The sequence below is a fragment of the Pan paniscus genome, chromosome 3 (genome assembly GCF_029289425.2).
Source record: "Pan paniscus chromosome 3, NHGRI_mPanPan1-v2.0_pri, whole genome shotgun sequence".
NCBI classification, from domain to species: Eukaryota; Metazoa; Chordata; class Mammalia; order Primates; family Hominidae; genus Pan; species Pan paniscus.
This window is the reverse complement of record NC_073252.2, coordinates 86475702-86498978: the sequence shown is the minus strand read 5'-3', so window position 1 is coordinate 86498978 and position 23277 is coordinate 86475702. Positions and strand designations below refer to the sequence as shown.

The following is a 23277-nucleotide window of genomic DNA, read 5'->3' as shown; positions in this document are numbered from 1 at the left end:
GCAGTGTTGGTCAGGCAGGTCTCAAACTCCTGGGCTCAGGCAAGCCACTTGCCTCAGCCTCCCCTCAGTGCTGGGATTACAGGGATAAGCCATCATGCCTGGTCTGTTCTTACTCTTTAAAAATAAAAATCTCTGTAGTATTCCATTTGCATAAGTATACCAAAAATATATCATTCCCTTAGTGAAGGACATTTAGGGAGTCTTTATATTATAAACTATAAATACAGTATATATTACTATACACTGATCCTTGCATGGTTGTGTATTTCTGAAAGTTAAATGTCTAGAAGTAGAATTGTTGAGTTGAAAAGGCAAATATGTTTTGATTTTGCTAAGTCCTGCCACACTGTTCTCTGAAAAGGAGTACCAATTTATATTTCCACGAATAATACCTGAAATTAAAATGAAAGTTTTCAAGCCCTTGCTAATACTATATAGCATCAACACTTCAAACCACTGTCAACTTGAAGTATAAATTAGCCTCTCACGTTAATATGCATTCTATGAGCACTGGTGAGATTGAAGACATTTTTATTTAGGAAGCATTTCTATTGCTTCTTTGCCAGGTTGCCTTCTTGGATACTTTGTGAATATTTCTTATGGATGTGTAGGAATGCTTTACACAGCAGGGATATTAAAACCCTTTTACTGTTGCCATTTTTTGGTGAGGTGGTGGCTTGTCTTTTAACTTAGAAATAAGTTTCCATTTTAAAGGTGATGACATGAAACAACATTTAACATAAATATCACTAGCAGATTTTGCACCAAGGTGTAACCTGTGCTCTGTGCATGACTGTTCCTACACAGAAAAAGTTGAAAGATTAATGCAAACATTGAAGACTAGTTATGGGAATAATCAACACTTCCTAATTTTAGAAAACGAAATTATCATCCAACAATTCTTGCCAAAGTTAAAACTGGTCTAAAGTACCTAAAATGCTGCTGTTGAACATGGAAATATTATGAAGCGTGTGTACTTAAATATTTGCCTAAATATATGTTAGAAAGGGTCCTTTCTCAGGAACTATGTTTACTTACTTTCCCAAATCAGGACTGAGTTCTTTCAAGTCTTCCAATGATGGCATTTGGTCCAAAAGTTTCTTAAACAGTGCCAGTGGGAAAGGGAGGTTGGCAACATTGCAATTGAACAGGGAAAGTCCACACAGAACCCCAAAAAAGAAGTATCTTTTCTTCTCAAATTTAGGCTGAAAAGCGAAAAAAAAAATCTTACAGTATTATGAGTTTTTACCAGTACAATGAAATATTTATATTAAATAAATCTTTGTTTCTCTTTCATAAAATCAAATCTCAAATTGAAAAATTTAAAGCCTGAGATAAGAATGTTTAGGGTTTATATTAGGTTGGTGCAAAAGTAATTGCAGGTTTTGCCATTAAAAGTAAAGGCAAAACCTGCAATTACTTTTGCACCAACCTAATATTTGGTCATTAAGTCAATTTAAATCCCTGCCACTCTCACGCTTGTAATCCCAGAACTTTGGGAGGTCAAGGTGGACAGATAACCTGAGGTCAGGAGTTTGAGACCAGCCTGGCCAAACTGGTGAAACCCCATCTCTACAAAAAATACAAAAACTACCCAGGTGTGTTGGCGGGAGCCTGTAATCCCAGTTATTGTAATCCCGCCAGGCTGAGGCGGGAGAATGGCTGGAGCCTGGGAGGCGGAGGTTGCAGTGAGTTAAGATCATGGCACTGCACTCCAGCCTGGGTGACAGAGTGAGATTCTGTCTCAAAAATAAAGCAAAACAAAACAAACAAACAAATAAAAAACCAAATAAATCCCTGCCACAGTTTTGGTTCCTAAAAGCATACCAGCAATAAAAATACATTAGGTTCAGTAATCCTTATAAACTAGTTTTCACAATTTCTTTCCACAGCCTTTGTCTTCAAATTCATTAGGAAAACAGAACTGACACAAAGAATGAGTACCTAAAAAAGAGAGGGTTCCTTTTTAATCCATGCATTATATAAATGATCAAAAAATATATTGCTTGAGTTCGATGTGAACAGACATGGGAACCCAGGAAAAGGAAACTCCATTTTAAAGAAAATAATCACCTTATTAGAATTATACATTATCTCCATAATTACATCAATACTCCTCTTCTAACATGAAATAGTCTAGACAAACTAATTTTCTATGGTATATGGTGTACTTTTTCTGTCGCAAAATACCTTAAGCAAAGAAGAGGGAACTTACCTTGACAGGAAACCACATGCAGGAAGCCCCTTCAGGATACATGAACATCCCATATTCCGGCTGGATCATCTCTGCAAACAGACAGTAGAAGAACTCTTTCTTGACTCCTCCGAGGTCATACCCAATTTCTCCACTAAATGAAACCTGAGGAAACAGAGCAAATAATACATCACTTCCAGGGCTCTATATTGCTACATATGAAGTCTCATTTAATAATAGTAAATAGCTAACATTAATTGTGGACCCAAGTATTTGGAAGGCACTGAGGTAAGTATCCTACTTATATTATCATATTTAATCTCTACATTAATTCTATGAGATAATGAGGCCTTGAGAATTTAAATAACTTTTCTAAGTTTATACAATAGTCAGGTGGTGCAGCCTAGTTTTTTTGTTTTGTTTTGTTTTTTGAGATGGAGTCTCACTCTGTTGTCTAGGCTGGAGTGCAGTGGTCTGATCTCGGCTCACTGCAACCTCCGCCTCCTGGGCTTAAGCGATTCTCCTGCCTCAGCCCCCAGAGTAGCTGGGATTACAGATATGCACCACCACGCCTGGCTAATTTTTTTGTATTTTAAGTAGAGACGGGGTTTCACTGTGTTGGCCAGGCTGCTCTTGAACTCCTGACCTCAAGTGATCCACCCACCTCAGCCTCCCAAAGCGCTGAGATTACAGCCATGAGCCACCACACCCGGCCTACAGCCTAAATTTAATCCTTTATCAGTCAAACCCCAGAGCCTAAAGTTTTTACCACTTTAGGTAAAAGTTTTACCTAAATTGACCTCAACTGGCATCACTATTATAGTCACCAGATCCAAGTATAATAAAAATAAACAGAAAGAAATCATAAAAATTGGCCGGGTGTGGTGGCTCACACCTGTAATGCCAGCACTTTGGGAGGCCAAGGTGGGCGGATCATGTGAGGTCAGGAGTTCGTGACCAGTCTGGCCAACATGGTGAAACCCCGTCTCTACTAAAAATACAAAAATTAGCTGGGTGTGGTGATGCATACCTGTAATCCCAGCTACTCAGGAGGCTGAGGCAGGAGACTCACTTGAACCCGGGAGATGAAGGTTGCCATGAGCCAAGGTCGCACCACTGCTCTCCAGCCTGGGCAACAGAGTGAGACTCTGTCTCAAAAATAAATAAATAAATAATAAAAATCAGGATATTCAAAAAACCAGAGCACACATAAGGTGTTTGCTGAAGTGGCTGTTTGCTCCCTGAGGAGGCTGCACCCCTACTGCTGACACCAATCCCTCCCAAGAGGATGCTATCATAACCCATCTTTGCTCCTTCAGTCACCCCTCCATTCCTGCCTTTTCCTGGAATCCTTCACTTCCATTCACAAACATGTTAAGGTCCCCCTTAACCTTAAAAGGAAAAAAAAAATCCCAACACATTGTCTCCAATACAAACACGGGCTCCTTCTACTCTTGCCAAACTTCAGAGATATACGCCAACTTCCAAACCCACTTCTCCACTTAAATGGGTCTCTCCAAGAAGAACAAGAACTGTAAATCCCCAAGCTCCAAGGACTTTTTCTCATATCTCATCTCCTTGATTTCGTTAACTCATTTTCCACTTCTGATCATCATGTCCTTTTTCTTGACACAATCTTCTCCCTTGCTTTCTCCTATGAAGCACTCTTCACGGTTTTATTTCTCTCTTCTTTTTCCTGCTGGCTTAATTTCTAGAAACAGAATTGCAGACAGTTCTATCCTAACACTTCTGTCCTTTCTCTCTGTTCTTTCCCTGGATGCTCATTTTCTCCTTAAACTTTGTTTACCACCCATACGTATTTAACCTTCAGATTCAGTGCATTTTCTCTCCTGATTGACAGTCACTTCCAACGGCCTGTTCAACATTTCTACCCAGATGTTATACTAGCATCCCCAGAAATCTCCTCTTACCAGTTTATTTATTTAGATGCTGCCTCTTCCATTCCTCTTGGTGAAATAGTGAAATATTAAAAATCTTTGTAGCAAGACCAGGTGTCAAACCCTTCCCCCTCTTCGTACTAAGGACAAGCTGCCCGACCTCATAAAACCTCAGTTTTCCCACAAGATTATCAGAAAGATTACAGGGGTCATACATGTAAAATGCCTCACACAGAGCCTGCAAATGGTAAATGCTGAGTGTTACCTGAATTTAAAAACTGAATGAACAATATATAAAAGTGGAACTCAAATAATCGAGTGGACGGACTGGCAAAGCATAGAATCACATAACGAGTCCATTAGAGTTATACAATTATCTGTGTGCAAAAATACACGGAAATGCCAACTCTAACTGCAATATATATATTTTTTTCCTTGAGACAGAATCTTGCTCTGTCGCCCAGGCTAGAGTGCAGTGGGGTAATCTTGGCTCACTGCAACCTCCACCTCCTGGGTTCAAGCGATTCTCATTGCCTCAGCCTCCCAAGCAGCTGGGATTACAGGCGCCCGCCACCACACCCAACTAATTTTTGTATTTTTAGTAGAGATGGGGTTTCACCATGCTGGTCAGGTTGGTTTCGAACTCCTGACCTCACGTGATCTGCCCACCTCGGTCTCCTAAAGTGCTAGGATTACAGGCATGAGCCACTGTGTCTGGGTGCAATATGCTTTTAAATCGGTATCTTGAGACTTAGTAAAGTCAATCTTTCTTTAATCTGAGTAGGAGAAGTGATAAACTAGGGTCCCCAATCAAAAATACTCCATTTACTAAATATTATCAGGCCAATCTTTATCCGTCTTCATTAAGCAGAAAGTCTAGTGCTTAATGGCCAGGCCCAAATCCTCTGATGCTTATCAGTTGGGTTACTCTTGGATAAGTTACCTAATAGTTCTGTACCTCAGTTTCCCCATCTGTAAAATGAGGGAAAAACAGAATCTGCCACATAATGTTGTTGAAAGGGTTAAAAAATTAGGTATAAGGCACTTAAAACAGTTCTTGCCACAAGGACAGCACTCAAAAGATCTACTGGTCATTATGATTCAGTATCAAATATTTACTAATAAGACAAATTATATGGTAATTAAACAAAAAATCAGTTAAAGATCTTCCGAACATGGTCAAATCTACAATTATACCCCAAAATAACTGTAGGATTTAAAGAGAAAATTCTCTTTTCTACAAAGCAATTTAGGTTATTATTTTTGTTTTTTTTGAGACAGAGTCTCGCTCCGTCACCCAGGCCAGAGTGCAGTGGCATGATCTCGGCTCACTGCAACCTCTGCTTCCTGGGTTCAAGTGATTCTCATGTTTCACCCTCCCGAGTAGCTGGGATTACAGGCGCCCACCACCACACACGGTTCATTTTTGTATTTTTAGTAGAGACAGGGTTTCACCATGTTGACCAGGCTGGTCTCGAACTCCTGACCTCAGGTGATCCACCTGCTTCAGCATCCCAAAGCGCCGGGATTACAGGTGTGAGTCACCATGCCTGTCCCAATTTAGGTTATTGCATAAGAACAAAAACAACCCCTTAATTCTCCTCTATGCTAACCATCTCACTGAAACCCTTCAAGGGTGGTGCTAGCCAGGCTAGGCCAGACCTCAGAAGGGACTGGACCTCTTAGGGCCAACACTGAACTATCTACCTGAGCAGGGTGTGGGGAGAACAACCACTTTGCCTGCTGCTCCTTAGCCCAAACATACTGAGTGAGTGCCCACAGCTATCACCCAAAACTCAAAGGCAACTAGGGAATCAGAGGAACCCTAAAATAAACAACCTCTGTGGCAAAGGAAGATAACTTCCTCTCTATGAAACCCTTTGCTACATTCTTTTATGTTTTTCTTTTCTCGGCAGCAAAAACATTAAGTGAGAATTATACCTTACCCATAACTCTTTCCTCAGGTCTTCATTCTCAAATTGACTTAACTGATTCAAAACATCCTCAATCAAGTGATTCCTTCTGACTGTTAGATCAAACGTGGGCCTCAAAGCGAATTCAGACTCTCCTTCTTCCTCAATTGCTGCCGACCTAAGATAAGCTTTATGTTTTTTACCCTAGGAAAACAGAAACAGAAATATTACACTTCATTTTACCATTGGCCCTCTCTAAGTAAAAATTTGGAAAGCAGAATAAACTGGTTCTGCTTATAAGTGCAGGTCACATTTATGAAAAGAACCTTATATGCACCACTGAAGATAAATGATAACATCAGTATTTAGTCTCAGTGAAGAGGAAACAAGGGACCTGAAGAATCAAAGCCTTTGTGGAGCCAAGCTGGATGAGCAAGTAAGTTACCAACTGCAGGTTTTAAAGGACCACTTTCTCCTATACGCACAATTATTAATGCTTAAGATACCAAAGCTACTTATTAACAGGCTAAGAGATGTATTGGTATCCACTGAAACAGTGCACTGCAACATGATGCTCTCTCATTCCGAAGAGAACTTCAGATGTTTAGAAAGCAAACAGGCTGCAGGAAAAAAAATCCAGGTTATGAGAGATGTCACCAAAGAGCCTACTCCAGGAAAAAAAAAAACCAAGACAAGAGATTTTAAGGGAGAATTTACCTAAGAAGTTAATTGAAGAGAGACAAGCAGGGAGAGAGAGTGGGAGAGACAGACAGACAGACAGAATGTCCATTCTGAAACCAAATAGCAATTTTAGGTCATTAAAGTCTATGGTTCAGGGACAGGCACGGTGGCTCACGCCTGTTAATCCCAGCACTTTGGGAGGCTGAGGCGGGCGGATCACTTGAGGTCAGGAGTTTGAGACCAGCCTGGCCAACATGGTGAAACCCTGTCTCTGCTAAAAATACAAAAATTAGCTGGGTGTGGCGGCGGGTGCCTGTAATCCCAGCTACTCGGGAGGCTGAGTCAGGAGAATCGCTTGAACCCAAGAAGTGGGGTTGCAGTGAGCCAAGATCATGCCACTGCACTCCAGTCTGGGCAACAGAGGGAGACTCTCTCTCAAAAAAAAAAAAAAGAAAGAAAGAAAAAAAAAGTCTATGCTTTTAGCAGAAAAAGGAGTAGTCAAATATTACTTCTACGAAATTATCTCTGGAACCTTGTTTAAAATCAGGAGAGAATAGGTTATAAGAGCTGAAGCAAAACAAAGTTCTTTTATCTTTTTTTCTTTGATTTCTCTTTGTTAAATATTTCATTACAGTCATACTCAGAACTCATAAATCAATTTCCCATTTTTATTATGGTAAATGCATTATATGAAACTAACTGCTTTAAGTATGTATAATATATTTGAATATTATACATACATATAACATATGTCTGCATATGTAAAAGTGATAATAATACCCAACCCTTTGGGTACTTTGTGTGAGGCAGTTTTAAATGCTTTACCTATATTAACAAATTTAATCATTATAAAATTGCAATGAGGCAGGGATTATCTGATACAATTCCTTGGGAATTTTCAATTGCCCAATTTTACTACTTTGGTGGTAAAATAGTTTGTTAACGGTTGATAAAATATCCATCCACTTTGCTGGATACATCTACAAACATAACCACCTCAGCTAGTAACAGTACCGTACATAGAAAAGGGAGGAATCTGTACAAACCTCTTTTATGGCACCATCACAGAGTAGTAGCCATTTATTGGGCTCCTAATTTCAGGAATCCTCAGCCACTTCTATTCCTGCTACCGTATCTTTTCATTAGATTGTGCCTCCTTACATAGGTGCTAGTCAAGCCCAAGTCTGTTATACCTAATCAAGCCCAAGTTTGTTATACCTCTTTGAGTACTATTCAGAAGACTACAGGCTGCCACTGCCAACTTCAGGTAAAAACCCGACAACTAGGCCAGTTGTCCAAGCTCCATCCCTTGCTACCAAGGCCCTAATTTGCCTTAAGGTGAAGATGATTCAAATTATGACAGTCTGCCTTGCCGTCTTCATTAGAGTATAAGCTCCTTGAATGCCACAACCATTGGTTTCACTTGTAGGTGGTTCTCTTATCACCCCCAAAATACTGCATGATTAAGAAGGCGCTTAGCATGTGATTTATGCTAATGAAGACAAATAGGCATACATACCTCTATTTTTAAAAGTGTGTCTGTATGTAGTAGTTTAATTTTCGACAAATTATTAAAGATAAATGGAAAGTGACTGAATATGACACAGCATTGTACATTTTCTGAAGTGTCCTAAAAATGGAAATGACAATAATTCTGATAAGTTAAAGGACAGAGAAACCTTACACTTTACCTCATAGCCTTACATCCCTGATGGTTTAAGGTCTCAGTACTTCCAACAAAAGCAATCCAAATTACTGGTCCATAGTACCAGTAGTAGAAAATGTGTTTTATATGTATCAATGAAAGGTATATAAAGAGAATGTTTAGTGCCCATTTAATTTAGCAATTAATTATAAACTTTGGATGCTTTCCCAAAGAGTCTGTTCTGCTGAAACCTGAGTTTCTACCATGTGAATAAGCTCAGTTGCATTTGATAAACGGAGAATGATATAACATGGGTAGCTGGTTAGCTCATACATGAATTTTGCTGGACAAGACTTGATGTGCTAGAAGGAGAATTATAACCTTCAGAGAAAGGAAGAAACACTTCGGGTCAACTGCTACCTTGGCAGCAGGAGCCCTTCAACTGTATTTTCAGAAAATAAAAAAGGAGTGCTTACACCCAAGACACTCTACCCACAGGGTCTTGGCTCTTGGCTCCTGATGAGTCTCACTGCCTTGTATGACCACTTTAAGGGTATCAGAGCTCCACTAGTCCTTCTCTAATTACAGTATAGACAGATTTCTACCCTTTCCTTTTTGTGCATTTTTCATACTCCCATAGTCATCTCCCAAGGTGTCAATCACTTTTCTGCTGGAACTCTAACTGCAAAATTGCATAGATTTTGAGGAGTCTTAACGTTTCCCACAAGTCCTGCTATTTCTATTGTGCAATTTTGCAGAGGACAAGAAATGCCTGTATTAACTCACTGATTATCAATTTCCCCCTTTAAACATGCTATACCTACCACAGTCATTTTCCACAAGTACCTTCTGCATACTTCTACAAAAAAATTGAGACGGTGCAAGAGTTCGTCTACTTGGAAAATACTTTCAGGTAGTTGACATTTCACCTGGTTTACCTTAAATAAAATATGACTTGTGAAAAAGTTTTATATTTAAAGACAATTTTGCTTAATAGCTGTTAATTAGATTATCAGATTAAATTATAAATGAAACACTCTTATAATGACCAGAATAAAATTCTATCCAATTCCTCCACTGCCAGAGCCCCAAATTTTCATGAACATAAAGAATATCTAAGATTTAAGAGTAGAGATTGATGATGTAATGATAAACCTCTAGTTATTTTTAATTCATAAGAAAATTTTAAAGAACTTTCAATAGAAAGAAAAAAAAAAATGCAATATCCCAAAGTACTCTGGGGTCCAGTTCTTCATGTCTTAGTCTTTAGGACTTAATAATATACCACTTATAGACATTCACTCTGCTGAGGCATTTGTGGAACATTCCCCTACCGAGAGGAAATTTTCCAACCCTCCATCCCATATGATATGATCAGGGTTATTATGACAGACACATGAACACCCTGGCATGTCGTGAAGACAATAATAACGACACTAGACACTTCAGACATTAGTGACTGTTAGTATTTGACTTGGATGGGCGTTATCCTGAAATAAATTACTCTCAGGTGGTCTTCTAAAAACTCATCTTGGCTATATGCACTGAAACCATGTGTCTAGAATGTTCTTATTGACTCTCGTCCAGACCTCAAATATTCCAGGCCTCCCAGTACTACTACCCAAAGTCTGGTGAGACTGTTTCACCCTGTAACTATGGCCCTCTGGATCTGATGATCTTGGCCTTACATTTATCATTATTAGCCTTAAGATCTCCAGAGTCACAGAAAAAGTGGGTACTTCATCTTCATGGTTCCTGGTGGCCTCCTGCTGAGGTGGGGAGCCTGACAAATATAAAATATTCTGATATTATCTATTACGGTCAAAGGACAAAGCGGGATCCCCTGAAGATTTCTTTTGTTGCTGCTTCAATATTTCTTGTGATTCTCCTTGTAGGTGGCAAAAGCTTGTTAGACTATACCTTCCCAGAGCTCTTCAATAAATTTCTCATTTTTTCAAAACACAAATTATTTTTCATTAACCTTTCCCTTTTGTAAAAAAAAAACCTTTAAAAATTGTTGAAAATAGCCATTGTTTTTCAATAGTATGGCAGATTTTTTTCTTCAGCAGTATGATATATTAGGTACCCTGATCCACCGAAAACACCTAGAAATACAGGAAAAGCTGTAACAAACATGTTTAAAGGTGTTACTGATTTTTTAGGTAGATATGGAATAATCAGGTCAAAAACTAAATGAAAGTGGCATTTGCCTTGAGAGCATCTGCCCAACCTGGTGAATGTAAACTTCAATTTTCAATGGTTGGGGCTTTGGGGAAAGGAGGCAAAGCCTAGACTGTTCAAATTAGGGAGTCCATAGGAGAAGTTATCCCCACAAGTCTGAGACCCAAAAGGGTTAAACCATCAGGTAAGGATGAACTAGAAATGAATAAGCTCTTTCCTCCACTGCCATATCAATCACTCCACCTCCACCTTGACCCCAGGACCACAAGGCAAACTGTTCCAAGTTCAAATGGTGCTGAGTTGGGGAAAAATTATCCCCTATAGGATCTGTAATTACAAAAGAGCTCTCCTTCAACTTTGCCACCAAATTCTAAAAAGCTTCAAGCCAAAAATGTAAAGTACTATCAAACTGGTGGTATCTCTAGGAGCCTGGCAGAAGAAAATTCTCTGCGAAGAAACCCAGCCCTCAAGTAATTCCAAAAGATAAAGTTCCAAGGAAAACAGACAGCTCTCACACATACACAAATCACAAAATACATGAGCATAAAGACATCATGAGGAAGATTCAGCAGAAACTGACCTGCAAAGACTTCAGATACCTGAGTTATAAGGCATATATATTCAGATAAATAAAAGGAAAATGTGAAAAGAATGAAGAAATTATAAATAATGAGCAAGAAACTAAATTTAAAGAACAAATTCGAGTATCTAGAAATGAAAAACATTACTACTTGAAATAAAAACTTAAAAGGTAGTATTAATAGCAACCAAAATATCTGAAAAGAGAATTCATGAACTGGAAGATAGGGCTGAAGAAATACCATCCAGAATGGGGTACAGAGAGACAATGAGACGGAAAATATGACAGAAAGCTTAAGGGACATGCCAAATAGACTGAAAAAGTCTAACATGTCAATAACTGGAATTTCAAAAAAGAGAGTCAATATTCATTTAGATTTAAAATGTGGAACAATTTCTAAAAGGAGGGAAATATCCTTAACCTACAAAGGTTATTTTCAAAAACCTAATAGAAGGCCAGGCGCAGTGGCTCATGCCTGTAATCCCAGCACTTTGGGAGGCCAAGGTGGGAAAATCACTTGAGGTCAGGAGTTGGGAGACCAGCCTGGGCAATGTGGTGAAACCCCATCTCTACAAAAAACTCAAAAATTAGCCGAGTGGGGTGGCATGTGCCTATATTCCTGGCTACTCAGGAAGCTGAGGCACGATGATAGCTTGAACCCAGGAGGCAGAGGCTGCAGTAAGCCAAGATCGTGCCACTGCACTCCAGCCTGAGCAACAGGATGAGACTCTGTCTCAGGAAAAAAAAAAAAAAGCCTATAGAGCCGGTGTGGTGGCTTACCCGGGTAATCCTTGCACTTCGGGAGACCAAGGCCCAGGTGGAGAATCACTTGAGGCCAGGAGCTCAAGACCAGCCTGAGCAACATAGTTAGGCCCTGTCTCTCCAAAAATGAAACAATTAGCTGGGCATGGTGGTGTATGCCTATAGTCCCAGCTACTCAGGAGGCTGAGGTAGGAGAATCACTTGAGCCCAGGAGTTCAAGGCTGCAGTGAGCCATGATTGCACCACTGCACTCCAGCCTGGGCAGAGTGAGACTCCAACTCAAAACAACAACAACAATAACAAACCCCTATAAGTAAATGATACTAAAAGCATTTCCTTTGGAAACTAAGAATAGTCCATGAAAAAAAATTTCCTTTAAAATCACAAATAAGTATCCACTGTTCCCCCACTTCTATTTAACATCATATTAGAAGCCCTACCTAGAGCAAGACAAAGGAAAATAATAAAACGTATATGGACTGGAAAAAGAAAACATAAATAATTCAAACGAATCTATAAGTAAATACTAGATATAACATGAGAATTTGGCAAATTTGCTGAATATAAGAATCACTATTCAGGCCAGGTGCAGTGGCTCACACCTGTAATCCCAGCACTTTGGGAGGCAGAGCCAGGCAGATCACTTTAGGCCAGGAGTTCAAGACCAGCCCGGCCAACATGGTGAAACCTCGTCTCTACAAAAAATACAAAAATTAGCCAGGCATGGTGGTGCACGCCTGTAATCCCAGGTACTTGGGAATACAGCCCTAGGACCATGGTTCTTGCAGTGGCTCTCCTCCAGCCAAGCCTCTTCCCCCAGAATAAGGGGTCTGCAGGGCCAGGGGGACCTGTCTATTTTCAGCCCACACATCCCCTTCTAGATTGGGCTGCATATACCAAGGATCTGGGATTCCATGTTCAAATGGTTCCAAGCCTGCTTCTGGCACAGGCCTCTCCCCGTGCTTGGTCTCTAGAGAGTGAACTATGTCACAACTGAGATCCTCCAGTCTCAGGGTTGGCTACGGAGGGTCTGTGGTGGGAGATGGGATGGAATTCAGACATATGGGCTGAGGTGTCCACATACGGGCATGTGACACCCCTTCTGGTGTGGGGACAAAATCAAGGGAGGAAAAGAAGAGCAGAGGGCTGCATTTAAGCTACTACTTCTCTTTTCTTTTCTCTTTTTTTTTTTTTTTTTGAGATGGAGTCTTGCTCTGTCACCCAGGCTGGAGTGCAGTGACGCAATCTTGGCTCACTACAACCTCTGCCTCCTGGATTCAAGCGACTCTCCTGCCTCAGCCTCCCAAGCAGCTGGGATTACAGGCATACGCCACCACACCCAGCTAACTTTTGTATTTTTAGTAGAGACGGGGTTTCACTATGTTGGTCAGGCTGGTCTTGAACTCCTAACCTTGTGATCTGCCCGCCTCAGCCTCCGAGCAAAGTGCTGGGATTACAGGCATGAGCCACCACACCCAGCAAGCCACCATTTTTCAATGTAGAATTTTAAGAAGACTGAGATTTCTAAATTCAAACCTGGCCCTCCCTGTCATTATGACGATTTATTTGTCAAAAGAGGAGGACAGTATATTTTATTTTAACAGTTTGTTAGATAGGTTTTTAACCTTTTTAGGCCTCCATTTGTACTCTTCCTCTGGCCTTGGCTATTGTCCTCTTAGAATACTATCTAGGGCAGTTTTGCAGACCTAATCTAGCCCTCTGTTATTTTTATAGTCTTATTGGAACACAGCCACGACCATTCATTTTTGTATTGCCTGTGGCTGCTTTCATGCTACTCCTGAACAACTGAATAGCTGCAGTTGTGACAGAAACCACATGCCTCATAAAGCCTAAAATATTTACTATCTGGTCCTTTCCAGAAAAAAGCTGCCGACTCCTGATTTAGGGTAATAATTTAAAACCTTTATGGGAGAAAAAAAGTTTAAAACAAGACACAAGGAGTAAAATTATATAAAGAAACGGACAGACAAATTTATCTACATTAAAATTAAGAATGTGAGTTTGTCAAAAAACACCATAAAAGCAAAAGACAAGCTATAACTGGGATAAAATATTTGCAACACATATCATTGACAAAGGAGTAGTATCCAAAATAGAAAGAATTCTTGTAAGCACTAAGAAAAAGTCAAATATTGGCCTGGCACAGTGGCTCATACCTTTAAAACCAGGACTTTGGGAGACTGAGGTGGGTCAATCATTTGAGCTCAGGAGTTCGAGACCAGCCTGGGCTACATGGCGAAACCCCATCTCTACAAAAAATATAAAAATTAGCAAGGTTTGGTGGCTTGCACATGTAGTCCAAGCTACTTTGGAGGCTGAAGTGGGAGGATCACAGAAGCCTGGGAGGCAGAGGTTGCAGTGAGCCGAGACTGCGCCACTGCACTCCAGCCTGGATGACAGAGGGAGAACCTGTCTCGAACAAATCAAAACCCTTTACGGGAGAAAAGAAGTTTAAAACAAGACACAAGGAGTAAAAAGAAATGGATTGACAAATTTATCTACAATAAAATTAAGAATGTGAGTTTGTCAAAAAATACCATAAAGCAAAAGACTAGGATACAGTATTTGCAACACATATCATTGACAAAAGAGTAGTGTCCAAAATAAAAGAATTCTATAATCAGTAAGAAAAAGTCAAACATCATTTAAATGAACAAAAGTCAAGGACAGGCATTTCACAGAAGGGGAAACAAATATTGCAATTACAAACATGAAAATATGCTCTAGTGCATTTGAACCAGGGAAATACAATTAAAACCATAATTTGGTATCATTTCCTATCAAAAATATTTTCAAAATGTTAAAGTCAGACATGGAGCAACGGGAATTCTCATCATCTGGAGAGAATTTAAATTGGTCCAACTGCTTTAGAAGTTTGTCACTACCAGTAAAGAACAACACACACATATCCGTAGCTTATCAATTCTAGAATTAGGTATGAAACCCAGAACCAATCCTTGATACAAGAAAACCAAGAGATATGAACAAAAATGTTTATAGCAGCATGTTTTCTCATAGAGGAACTCCCAACAAGACAAAAAAAAAACCACACAAGAATTGCAAACAGCATATATATCTGTCAATATTGGAATGGATAAGCAAAGTATGGTATATTCATACAATGAACTATACTGCAGAGTGAAAATGAATGAAATACAGCCATAAGCACTAATCTGGATGAATCTATAAAACATTGAGTGTAAGAAGCAGTATTCCATTCACATAAATTTTGAAAATAGCAAAATTAAACATCATAGTGTCTAGAAATACATACATATAGTTCTAAAATAGTAAGAGCAAGGGAATGATTATCCCGAAATCCAAGATCATGACTACCTCTGGGAGATGGAGGGGTTGCAACCCATGAGGGGTACACGGTATTTCTAAAGCACACAGGTTATTTCTTTTTTTTTTTTTTTTTTTTTGAGACGGAGTCTCGCTCTGTCGCCCAGGCTGGAGTGCAATGGCGCGATCTCTGCTCACTGCAAGCTCCACCTCCCGGGTTCACGCCATTCTCCTGCCTCAGCCTCCCGAGTAGCTGGGACTATAGGCGCCCGCCACCACGCCCAGCTAATTTTCTGTATTTTTAATAGAGACGGGGTTTCACCATGTTAGTCATGATTGTCTCGATCTCCTGACCTCGTGATCCGCCCGCCTTGGCCTCCCAAAGTGCTAGGATGACAGGCGTGAGCCAACGCGCCTGGCCCAGCACACAGGTATTTCTAAAGTACTGGAAATGTTTTATTTTTTTAACATGGGTGGTAAGGACACTAATGTTTATTTTATTATTTTTCCTTGAATTCTAAATAGGTATTATATATGTATTCCCTTGTATGATGTAATTTTTAAAAAATTAAAAAAATAGCAATATAAACTTCATATGTCTCACACGAGTCTACTTAAAGATTCAAGCCAGCTGAAAGGAAGGGAATTTTTACGGCTAGATAAAAACACAGAGGTTTCTAAAGGAACTCTTACCCTGTGCAGCTTCTTCAACATTTCTAGGAGAGCTTGAACATTACCATTCTCCTCAGCACTTTCATCCCAGTAATCCAACTGGCATATGACGGCTGTTTTAAACATTTGGACCAGTTTGCTGAAAGTGGATTCTTGCAGAGTTGCCCAATACTCTTCTGAGGAACACAAGGAAAGCAAATTTTTTAAAAAATGAGTTTTATTGTGCTTTTTTTTTTTTTTTTTTTTGAGACAGAGTCTCACCCTGTTGCCCAGGCTGGAGTGCAGTGGCACGATCTCAGCTCACTACATCCTCTGCCTCCCAGGTTCAAGCAATTCTCCTGCCTCACCCTCCTGAGTGGCTGGAATTACAGGCGCCTACCACCATGCCCGGCTAATTTTTGTATTTTTATAGAGACAAGGTTTCACCATGTTGGCCAGGCTGGTCTTGAACTCCTGACCTCAGGTGATCCGCCCACCTTTGCCTCCCAAAGTGCTGGGATTGTAGGCATGAGCCACCTCACCAGCTTATTGGGTATATTTGAGGTCTACAAAATGTAATGGGATACATATAAATAGTAAAATTGTTACTATAGTGAGGCAAATTAACATTTTTTTGGTAGGCCAGGCATGGTGGCTCACACCTACAATCCCAGCACTTTGGGAGGCTGAGACAGGTGGATTGTCTGAGCTCAGCAGTTCCAGGCTAGCCTGGGCAACATAGAGAAACTCGGTCTCTACCAGAACTACAAAAAATTAGCAGGGCGTGGTGGCACGTCTGTGGTCCCAGCTACTCGGGAGGCTGAGGTGGGAGAACCGCTTGAGACTGGGAGGTGGAGGCTGCCGTGAGCTGAGATTGTGCCAGAGCACTCCAACCTGGGTGACAGAGTAAGACCCCATCTCAAAAAAAAAAATATTTTTTTATAGCAAGGACAGCTAACATCTACTTATTTAACAACAATAAAATCCCTAATACGATATGTTATTAACTACAGTCCTCCTGTTGTCTTATCTAGTAGATCTCTAAACTTGTTGATCCTACACATCTGCTTCTTTGTGTCCTTTGACCTACATCTCCACATTTCCTTTCCACCCCCATCCACTAGTAACCACTATTTTATTATCTATCTCTGCATATTTGACCTTCACAAGGAAGGTAAATATAATTATCACGTAATTTTACTTAGATTGTTGAAGGTAAAAAGTAGCCAAAATTTTTTGATACACATGACAAAATATTTTAGTATATATTATAATTACAAAAGCACACTTGTAATAAATTTTTCACTGAATAAATACAATTACTATTACAAGTTTAGAATTTAACTTTCTGGTTGCTTAAGCCCAGGAGTTCAAAGATTACAGTGAGCTACAATTGTACCACTGTACTCCAGCTAGGTGACAGTGAGGTCCTGTCTCTATTAAAAAATACTACTAATAATTTAACATCCTGGAAAAGTTCCTGTACAGTTAATACAACTACAAACTTGATGTAATTAATTTGTGAAAAAATATGAGCAAAATTAATCACATTCTTTGTGCAGATGAAATAGTATAATGTGTTAAAAATTAAATTAAAAATTGTTCGTGATTGCACAACTTTCTTTTTGTGCTTCCAGTCTGAGGTGTTTAACTCTTAGAGAAAACATATTTCAGCATTTTAAAAAACAAAAACCATTTTAAAGTAGCTTTTCATCACTTATCATGTTATCCAGATTTAATAAAACATAAAGAATGGATTTCCTTGAGCTGAATATGCTATGTATGTCAAAAATCCCATTAAACTCTATTCATGCCCCTAGAACTTACTTGCGGTATACTGGAAATACAGGGATAGGAAACAGTCAGACTATCTGGATGTGGGACAGTCTACAAGACAACTGACCAGGATTCATCCTTCCTTCCTCCTTCATTCCTTCCTTCCCTCCCTCCCTCCCTCCTCCTTCCCTTCCCATCCCCTCCCCTCCCCCACTTCCCCTTCCCCTCCCCCTTCCTTTCTGTTCCCTTCCCTTCACCTTCTCCTTCCCCTCCCCCACTTCCCCTTCCCCTCCCCCTCCCCCTTCCTTTCCCTTCCCTTCCCTTCACCTTCTCCTTCCCCTCCCCCTTCCTTTCCGTTCCCTTCCCTTCACCTTCCCCTCCCCCTCCCTTTCCGTTCCCTTCCCTTCACCTTCCCCTTCCCTTCCCCTTCCCCTCCCCTTTCCTTTCAGTTCCCTTCCCTTCACCTTCCCCTTCCCTTCCCCTCCCCTTCTCTTTCTCTCCCCCTCCCCCTCCCTTCCCCTTCCCTCCCCTCTCCATCCCCTCCCCCTCCCCTCCCCCTTCCCTTCCCCTTCCCTCCCCTCCCCCTTCCTCCTCTCCCCTCCCCTCCCTTCCTTCCTTTCTTTTGATTGATTGTATTTTTAGTAGAGATGGGGTTTCACTATCTATCTATCTATCTATTGACTGATTATATTTTTAGTAGAGATGAAGTTTCACCATGTTGGCCAGGCTGGCCTCAAACGAGATTCTTAAAAAAAAAAAAAAAAAAAGCTATAAATACTTTTTACTTTTTTTAGGAAAAGAAATTTGAATGACCTAGATATTGGATAATATTATAAAATTATGATTAATTTTCTTAGATATGATAATGATGCCAGGGTAATACAGGATTCCATGTTCTTTTTTTGGGGGACGGAGTCTCACTCTGTCGCCCAGGCTGGAGTGCAATGGTGTGATCTTGGCTCAATGCAACCTCTGCCTCTCAGGTCAAGCGATTCTCCTGCCTCAGCCTCCCGAGTAGCTGGGATTACAGGCATGCACCACCAAGCCCGGCTAATTTTTGTATTTTTAGTAGAGTCAGGGTTTTGTCATGTTGGCCAGGCTAGTCTTGAACTCCTGACCTCAGGTGATCTGCCTGCCTCAGCCTCCCAAAGTGCTGAGATTACAGGCATGAGCCACCGTGCCCGGCCAGATTCCATGTTCTTAGATGAATGGTGAAATATTATGAGTGAAATCTCATGTCTTCAACTTCTTTTCAAATAGTTCAGTAAAAATAAAATGTAATCTGTACATAAACAGAAAACACAAATGACAACATACTTATTATTGCTGACTCTAATACCATAATTACAAAAGCACAATTGTAATAAACTTTTCAGTGAATAAATACAATTACTATTACAAGTTTAGAACTTAGCATCCTCATCGCTTGAGCCCAAGGGTTTAAGATTACAGCGAGCTATGACTGTACCACTGCACTCCAGCAAGGTGTACCATTTATTGCATATGGTATACCATACTATTCTTTCAACTTCTCTGTGAAATTTTTCATAGTGAAAAGTTGGAAACTAAGGAAATCATGACAAAGCCATGTGTGTATCCAAGGAATCTAAAAAAGTATTAGAATAATCTATTTTAGATGACCATGGTAATTGTTATAGTACCTTTAGAGTATGCTAACAATACGAACTAAAAAAAAAATGAATACATTTCTAAGTATCTTAGTTTTGCCATAACTTTACTAGACATGTCTTTCCACTGAGAAGACAGGTAAAGTATCTTCAAATGATCAAACTTACCCAGAACCAGTGAAGACTGGTCACTCATTTTACAAACAACCTTTGCAAATGGAACCACAAGGCTCTCCCAGTTGTTGGAAATATGCATCACAGGACATTCTGGGAGAAGGAAGAAAATTTCTAAAGCTTCTTGGGGTGGAGAATGAAATGGAAGTCTTTTGAGCAGATTATCTTTGAGGCAGGTGGTTATCTGTGGTCAGAAAGGAACAGGGAAAAGGGATTCAAAACTCAGTAGAAGCAGGGTGCAACTGATGGTAATAAAACAAGGTGTAGGGGCTGGAATGTTATTCTACTACTAAATGAGAATAATCATTGAGTTTTCTAAAACCCCTGTTTACATCCCTTCTCACCTAGCCTCCAAAATACTGGAGGTATTTGGGATATACAATTAGTATTCTCTCCATTCAATTATCAGGGTGCATGAAGGAGATCAAGCACACCTAACCAGCACTTTGGGAGGCCGAGGCAGGCAGATCACAAGGTCAGGAGATCGAGACCATCTTGGCCAACATGGTGAAACCCTGTCTCTACTTAAAATATGAAAATTAGCTGGGCGTGACGGTGCGTGCCTGTAGTCCCAGCTACTTAGGAGGCTGAGGCAGGAGAATCGCTTGAACCTGGGAGGCAGAGGTTGCAGTGAGCCGAGATTGTGTCACTGCACTCCAGGCACAGAGCAAGACTCCATCTCAAAAAAAAAAAAAAAAAGAAAGAAAAAGAAAAAAACATGTGCAAGAATTACACTCAATGAACAACAGATTCAGAACTAATAAACAGCCTTCTCAGTCATAAGTACCATATTCTACCCTCTGGTTTACATTATCACACCGTGGGTTTCTTTTTTCAAGAGTAAAAATGCATCAGAACTCCAAAAAGCAGAAAAACAAAACAAAGCAAAAAAAAAAAAAAAAGACAAAATCTGAAAATTTCAAGAACAAAATTTAAGATAATTCTCATTATCTTCCATAAGAGCAACTGTCTCTACCACAGACTCTAGTTTCTAGCCCCTCCAATTTCCTTATAGTTTCCCCAATTCAGAATACAACTGTTTAGGAAAAAATGGAATGGAATTCTGAATTTTTGTTATGTGTGCTTAGATCACAGTAATCATTTGTTTAAAATCCCACTATGAAGATAAGCTAGTATTTATGGAATACTTATTACTTGTCAATTATTGTGCTAAGTGATGTACATATATTAATTAGGTCATTTAACCCTTATTATAGTTTCTCCCTAACACAGATGTTATTAATCCCATTTTACTGATGAGAAATCTGTGATTCAGAGAAATTAAGTAACTTGCTCAAGGTCACACAGCTAAGTGGGAATTTCTCTGGATCTTTCTGACTCCAAAGCCCAAATTCTTAATCATTATATTATGAGATAGTGGCTCAGTGATATCTGTAAATGTACGAATTGTTATAATTACCTATTTTTATATTAAAACATTATATTGGACTCCTACGATGAGATTCGGTCTTTGGAGTTACGTATACCTGACAACTCTATTTCAACATCTTATTAGTACACACGCATTCTACCTCCTTGCTCATCATCAGACACAACCTCAAGCCTCCTCACCTATTCCAAACCCTTAGAATTACTGTGATACCCTCGAGCCAGTCCTATTGTCTGACACGCTGTGCTTTGGCATACGCTTTTCTAGCTGCCTCGAATATCCTTCCACGTGAGCACCTGGTAAGATCTTAATTCCTCTGGGCAACTTGTTTTGAGTAAAAAGAGCTAACCATTCACTGCCCTAATAATGACTCAATTCATCCAAAAATATTGCACACAGGCTACATTCTAAGCCAGGCACTAGTGAAGACAGTGAGGTGTAAAACACACCAGGTCTTTGCACTGATGTATGCATGTATGTATCTGTCTCCCTTACTACACCATGAGCTTCTAAAGCACAGGGAGTATGTCTCTTTTATTCTTCATCAAGAGTCATCATTACAGTGCCCAGCACACAGCAAGTATTCAAATGTTTGCTGAATAAACGAACACATGCCAAAGGTCTGAGACTACATTAAGAAAAACTAAATTAATAAACGAAGCATGCAGTAAGCCGAGATCGCACCACTGGACTCCAGCCTGGGCAACAAAGTGAGACTCCGTCTCCAAAAAAATAAAAATAAAAATAAAGGAAGCATGTTTGGAGCACCTGCAAAAAGAAAACCTAAAGATAGTAGTAACAGTGCTGAAACAGGAAGCAATCATCCCATAAGGAACAAGAACATTCTAGAATCTACAGAAAAGTAGAATGGAAAAAAAAAAAAAAAAGAATCCAGGCAGTCCCTGGTGAGAGGGATATTCATATCAGAAAAAATGTTCTCATTTCTACATTTATGCTTTGCATATAAAATGTTCTTATTCTAGTGTACCAATCTCAACAAATCCTTAATCATCTTCCTAAAGCCCTGAGTTGAAAAACTTCCCTCTACGAATGTGTATGCATATATGTGTATGTGTGTTTGTGTACAGACACACTATTTAGAATATCTGTAACCTGTGTGACTACTATGCCAACTATTTCACCCTAAAAGGGCAAACTCCTAAATGTTATCTGAGTTTAACTTAATCTGAATATGCTACAAGGTCTCGGAGAATCCCTTAACACAAAACATTTCTTCTGAAATTTTGAGTTCTTATAAGAAATATTCTGGTGTATTTTCTTTCTCCACATAACAATCTGAAGATACCATGTTAGTAATCCAGTCCTTTTGGGTTAACTCCTTGAAGATGTTTCTTGCTTTATTTAAGTCCAAATAAACAGGCATCATTTCTGTAGTTCTTCTGTAGAAGAAAGATAAATTAAGTATTTTGTTAGATTATCTCCCTAGATGCAAAGTTTCTTCTAGAGCTTGCCCCATTTCAACAAAATTACCTTTTTTCTCAAGTAACTATAATAAATTGTCTAAATCCAAATGCAATGTAGTAAACAACATGATTTTTTCTAAAATACCAAAAAATATCAAGGCTGCTTTAACTGTATATACCATAAGACTTTAACTCAGATGCTGTCTTATCTGTAATAGATTAAAAAAATTAATATTTCCCAGTTTTAAAAAAATAGCCACAGAGGGAGGCTGAGACAGGATAATCGCTTGAGCTTGAGAGGTCAAGGCTGCAGTGAGTTGTGAACATGCCACTGTACTCCAGCCTGGGTGACAGAGCAAGATCCTGCCTCAGAAAAAGAAAGAAAGAAAAAAAGAAAAGAAAGAAGGAAGGGAAGGAGGGAGGGAGGGAGGGAGGAAAGAAGGGAGGGAGGAAGGGCGGGCCATAGAAAAAAGATAAAGGTTTTTCGAAGGAAGGAAGGAAGAAAGGACTGACCACAGGAAGGAAGGAAGACAGAAAAAAGATAAACATTTTTCCCATTTCTAAAAAATACATCCATTTCTTCCCGTTAAATGGACTGAAAAGTGGGAACCAAAAGAGAGGGCTTCTGACCAATAATTTCTTAGTACTTCAATAATTTCTTAGTACTTCAATATAAAGTTATTAATGAAATGTTTAAGTATCTTCTCATGGAAGACCTTCTAATGGAAGGTCATGCAGCCATTAAAATTATGTTACCAGCTGGGTGCGGTAGCTCACACCTATAATCCCAACACCAGGAGGCCGAGGTGGGAGGACTCCTTGAGGCCAGGAGTTCAAGACCAGCCTGGGCAACATAGCAAAGCTGCTGTCTTTACAAAAGCTAAAAAATTAGCAGGAGGTGGTGGCACGTGCCTGTAGTCCCAGCTACGTGGAAGGCTAAGGTGGGAGTTTTGCTTGGGCCCAAGAGTTTGATGATGCTTGAGCCCAAGAACCAAGATGCTGTAACTCCAGCCTGGGTGATGGAGTGAGACCTTGTCTCAAAAAAAAAAAAAAAAAAAAAATTACCAAAAAAGA

General features: G+C 39.7%; 1 protein-coding gene across 9 annotated transcripts in view; it reads right to left on the bottom strand.

Moving 5' to 3' along the window:
* HERC5 (HECT and RLD domain containing E3 ubiquitin protein ligase 5) overlaps positions 1-23277 on the bottom strand; it is a 51142-nt gene that overhangs the window by 13227 nt on the left and 14638 nt on the right. For 5 of the 9 annotated variants that reach the window (XM_008963661.5, XM_055111616.2, XM_034958908.3 and 2 more), the window contains 8 exons: positions 22086-22179; positions 19384-19573; positions 15854-16008; positions 9156-9269; positions 8206-8316; positions 6039-6209; positions 2216-2359; positions 1039-1205 (listed from right to left, as the gene is read on the bottom strand). In XM_008963661.5, coding sequence (XP_008961909.3) covers positions 1039-1205; positions 2216-2359; positions 6039-6209; positions 8206-8316; positions 9156-9269; positions 15854-16008; positions 19384-19573; positions 22086-22179 — 1146 coding nt within the window. The remainder of the gene's footprint in view (positions 1-1038; positions 1206-2215; positions 2360-6038; positions 6210-8205; positions 8317-9155; positions 9270-15853; positions 16009-19383; positions 19574-22085; positions 22180-23277) is intronic. The other 4 variants (XM_034958909.3, XM_055111618.2, XM_055111617.2 and 1 more) reach the window with 2 other exon arrangements.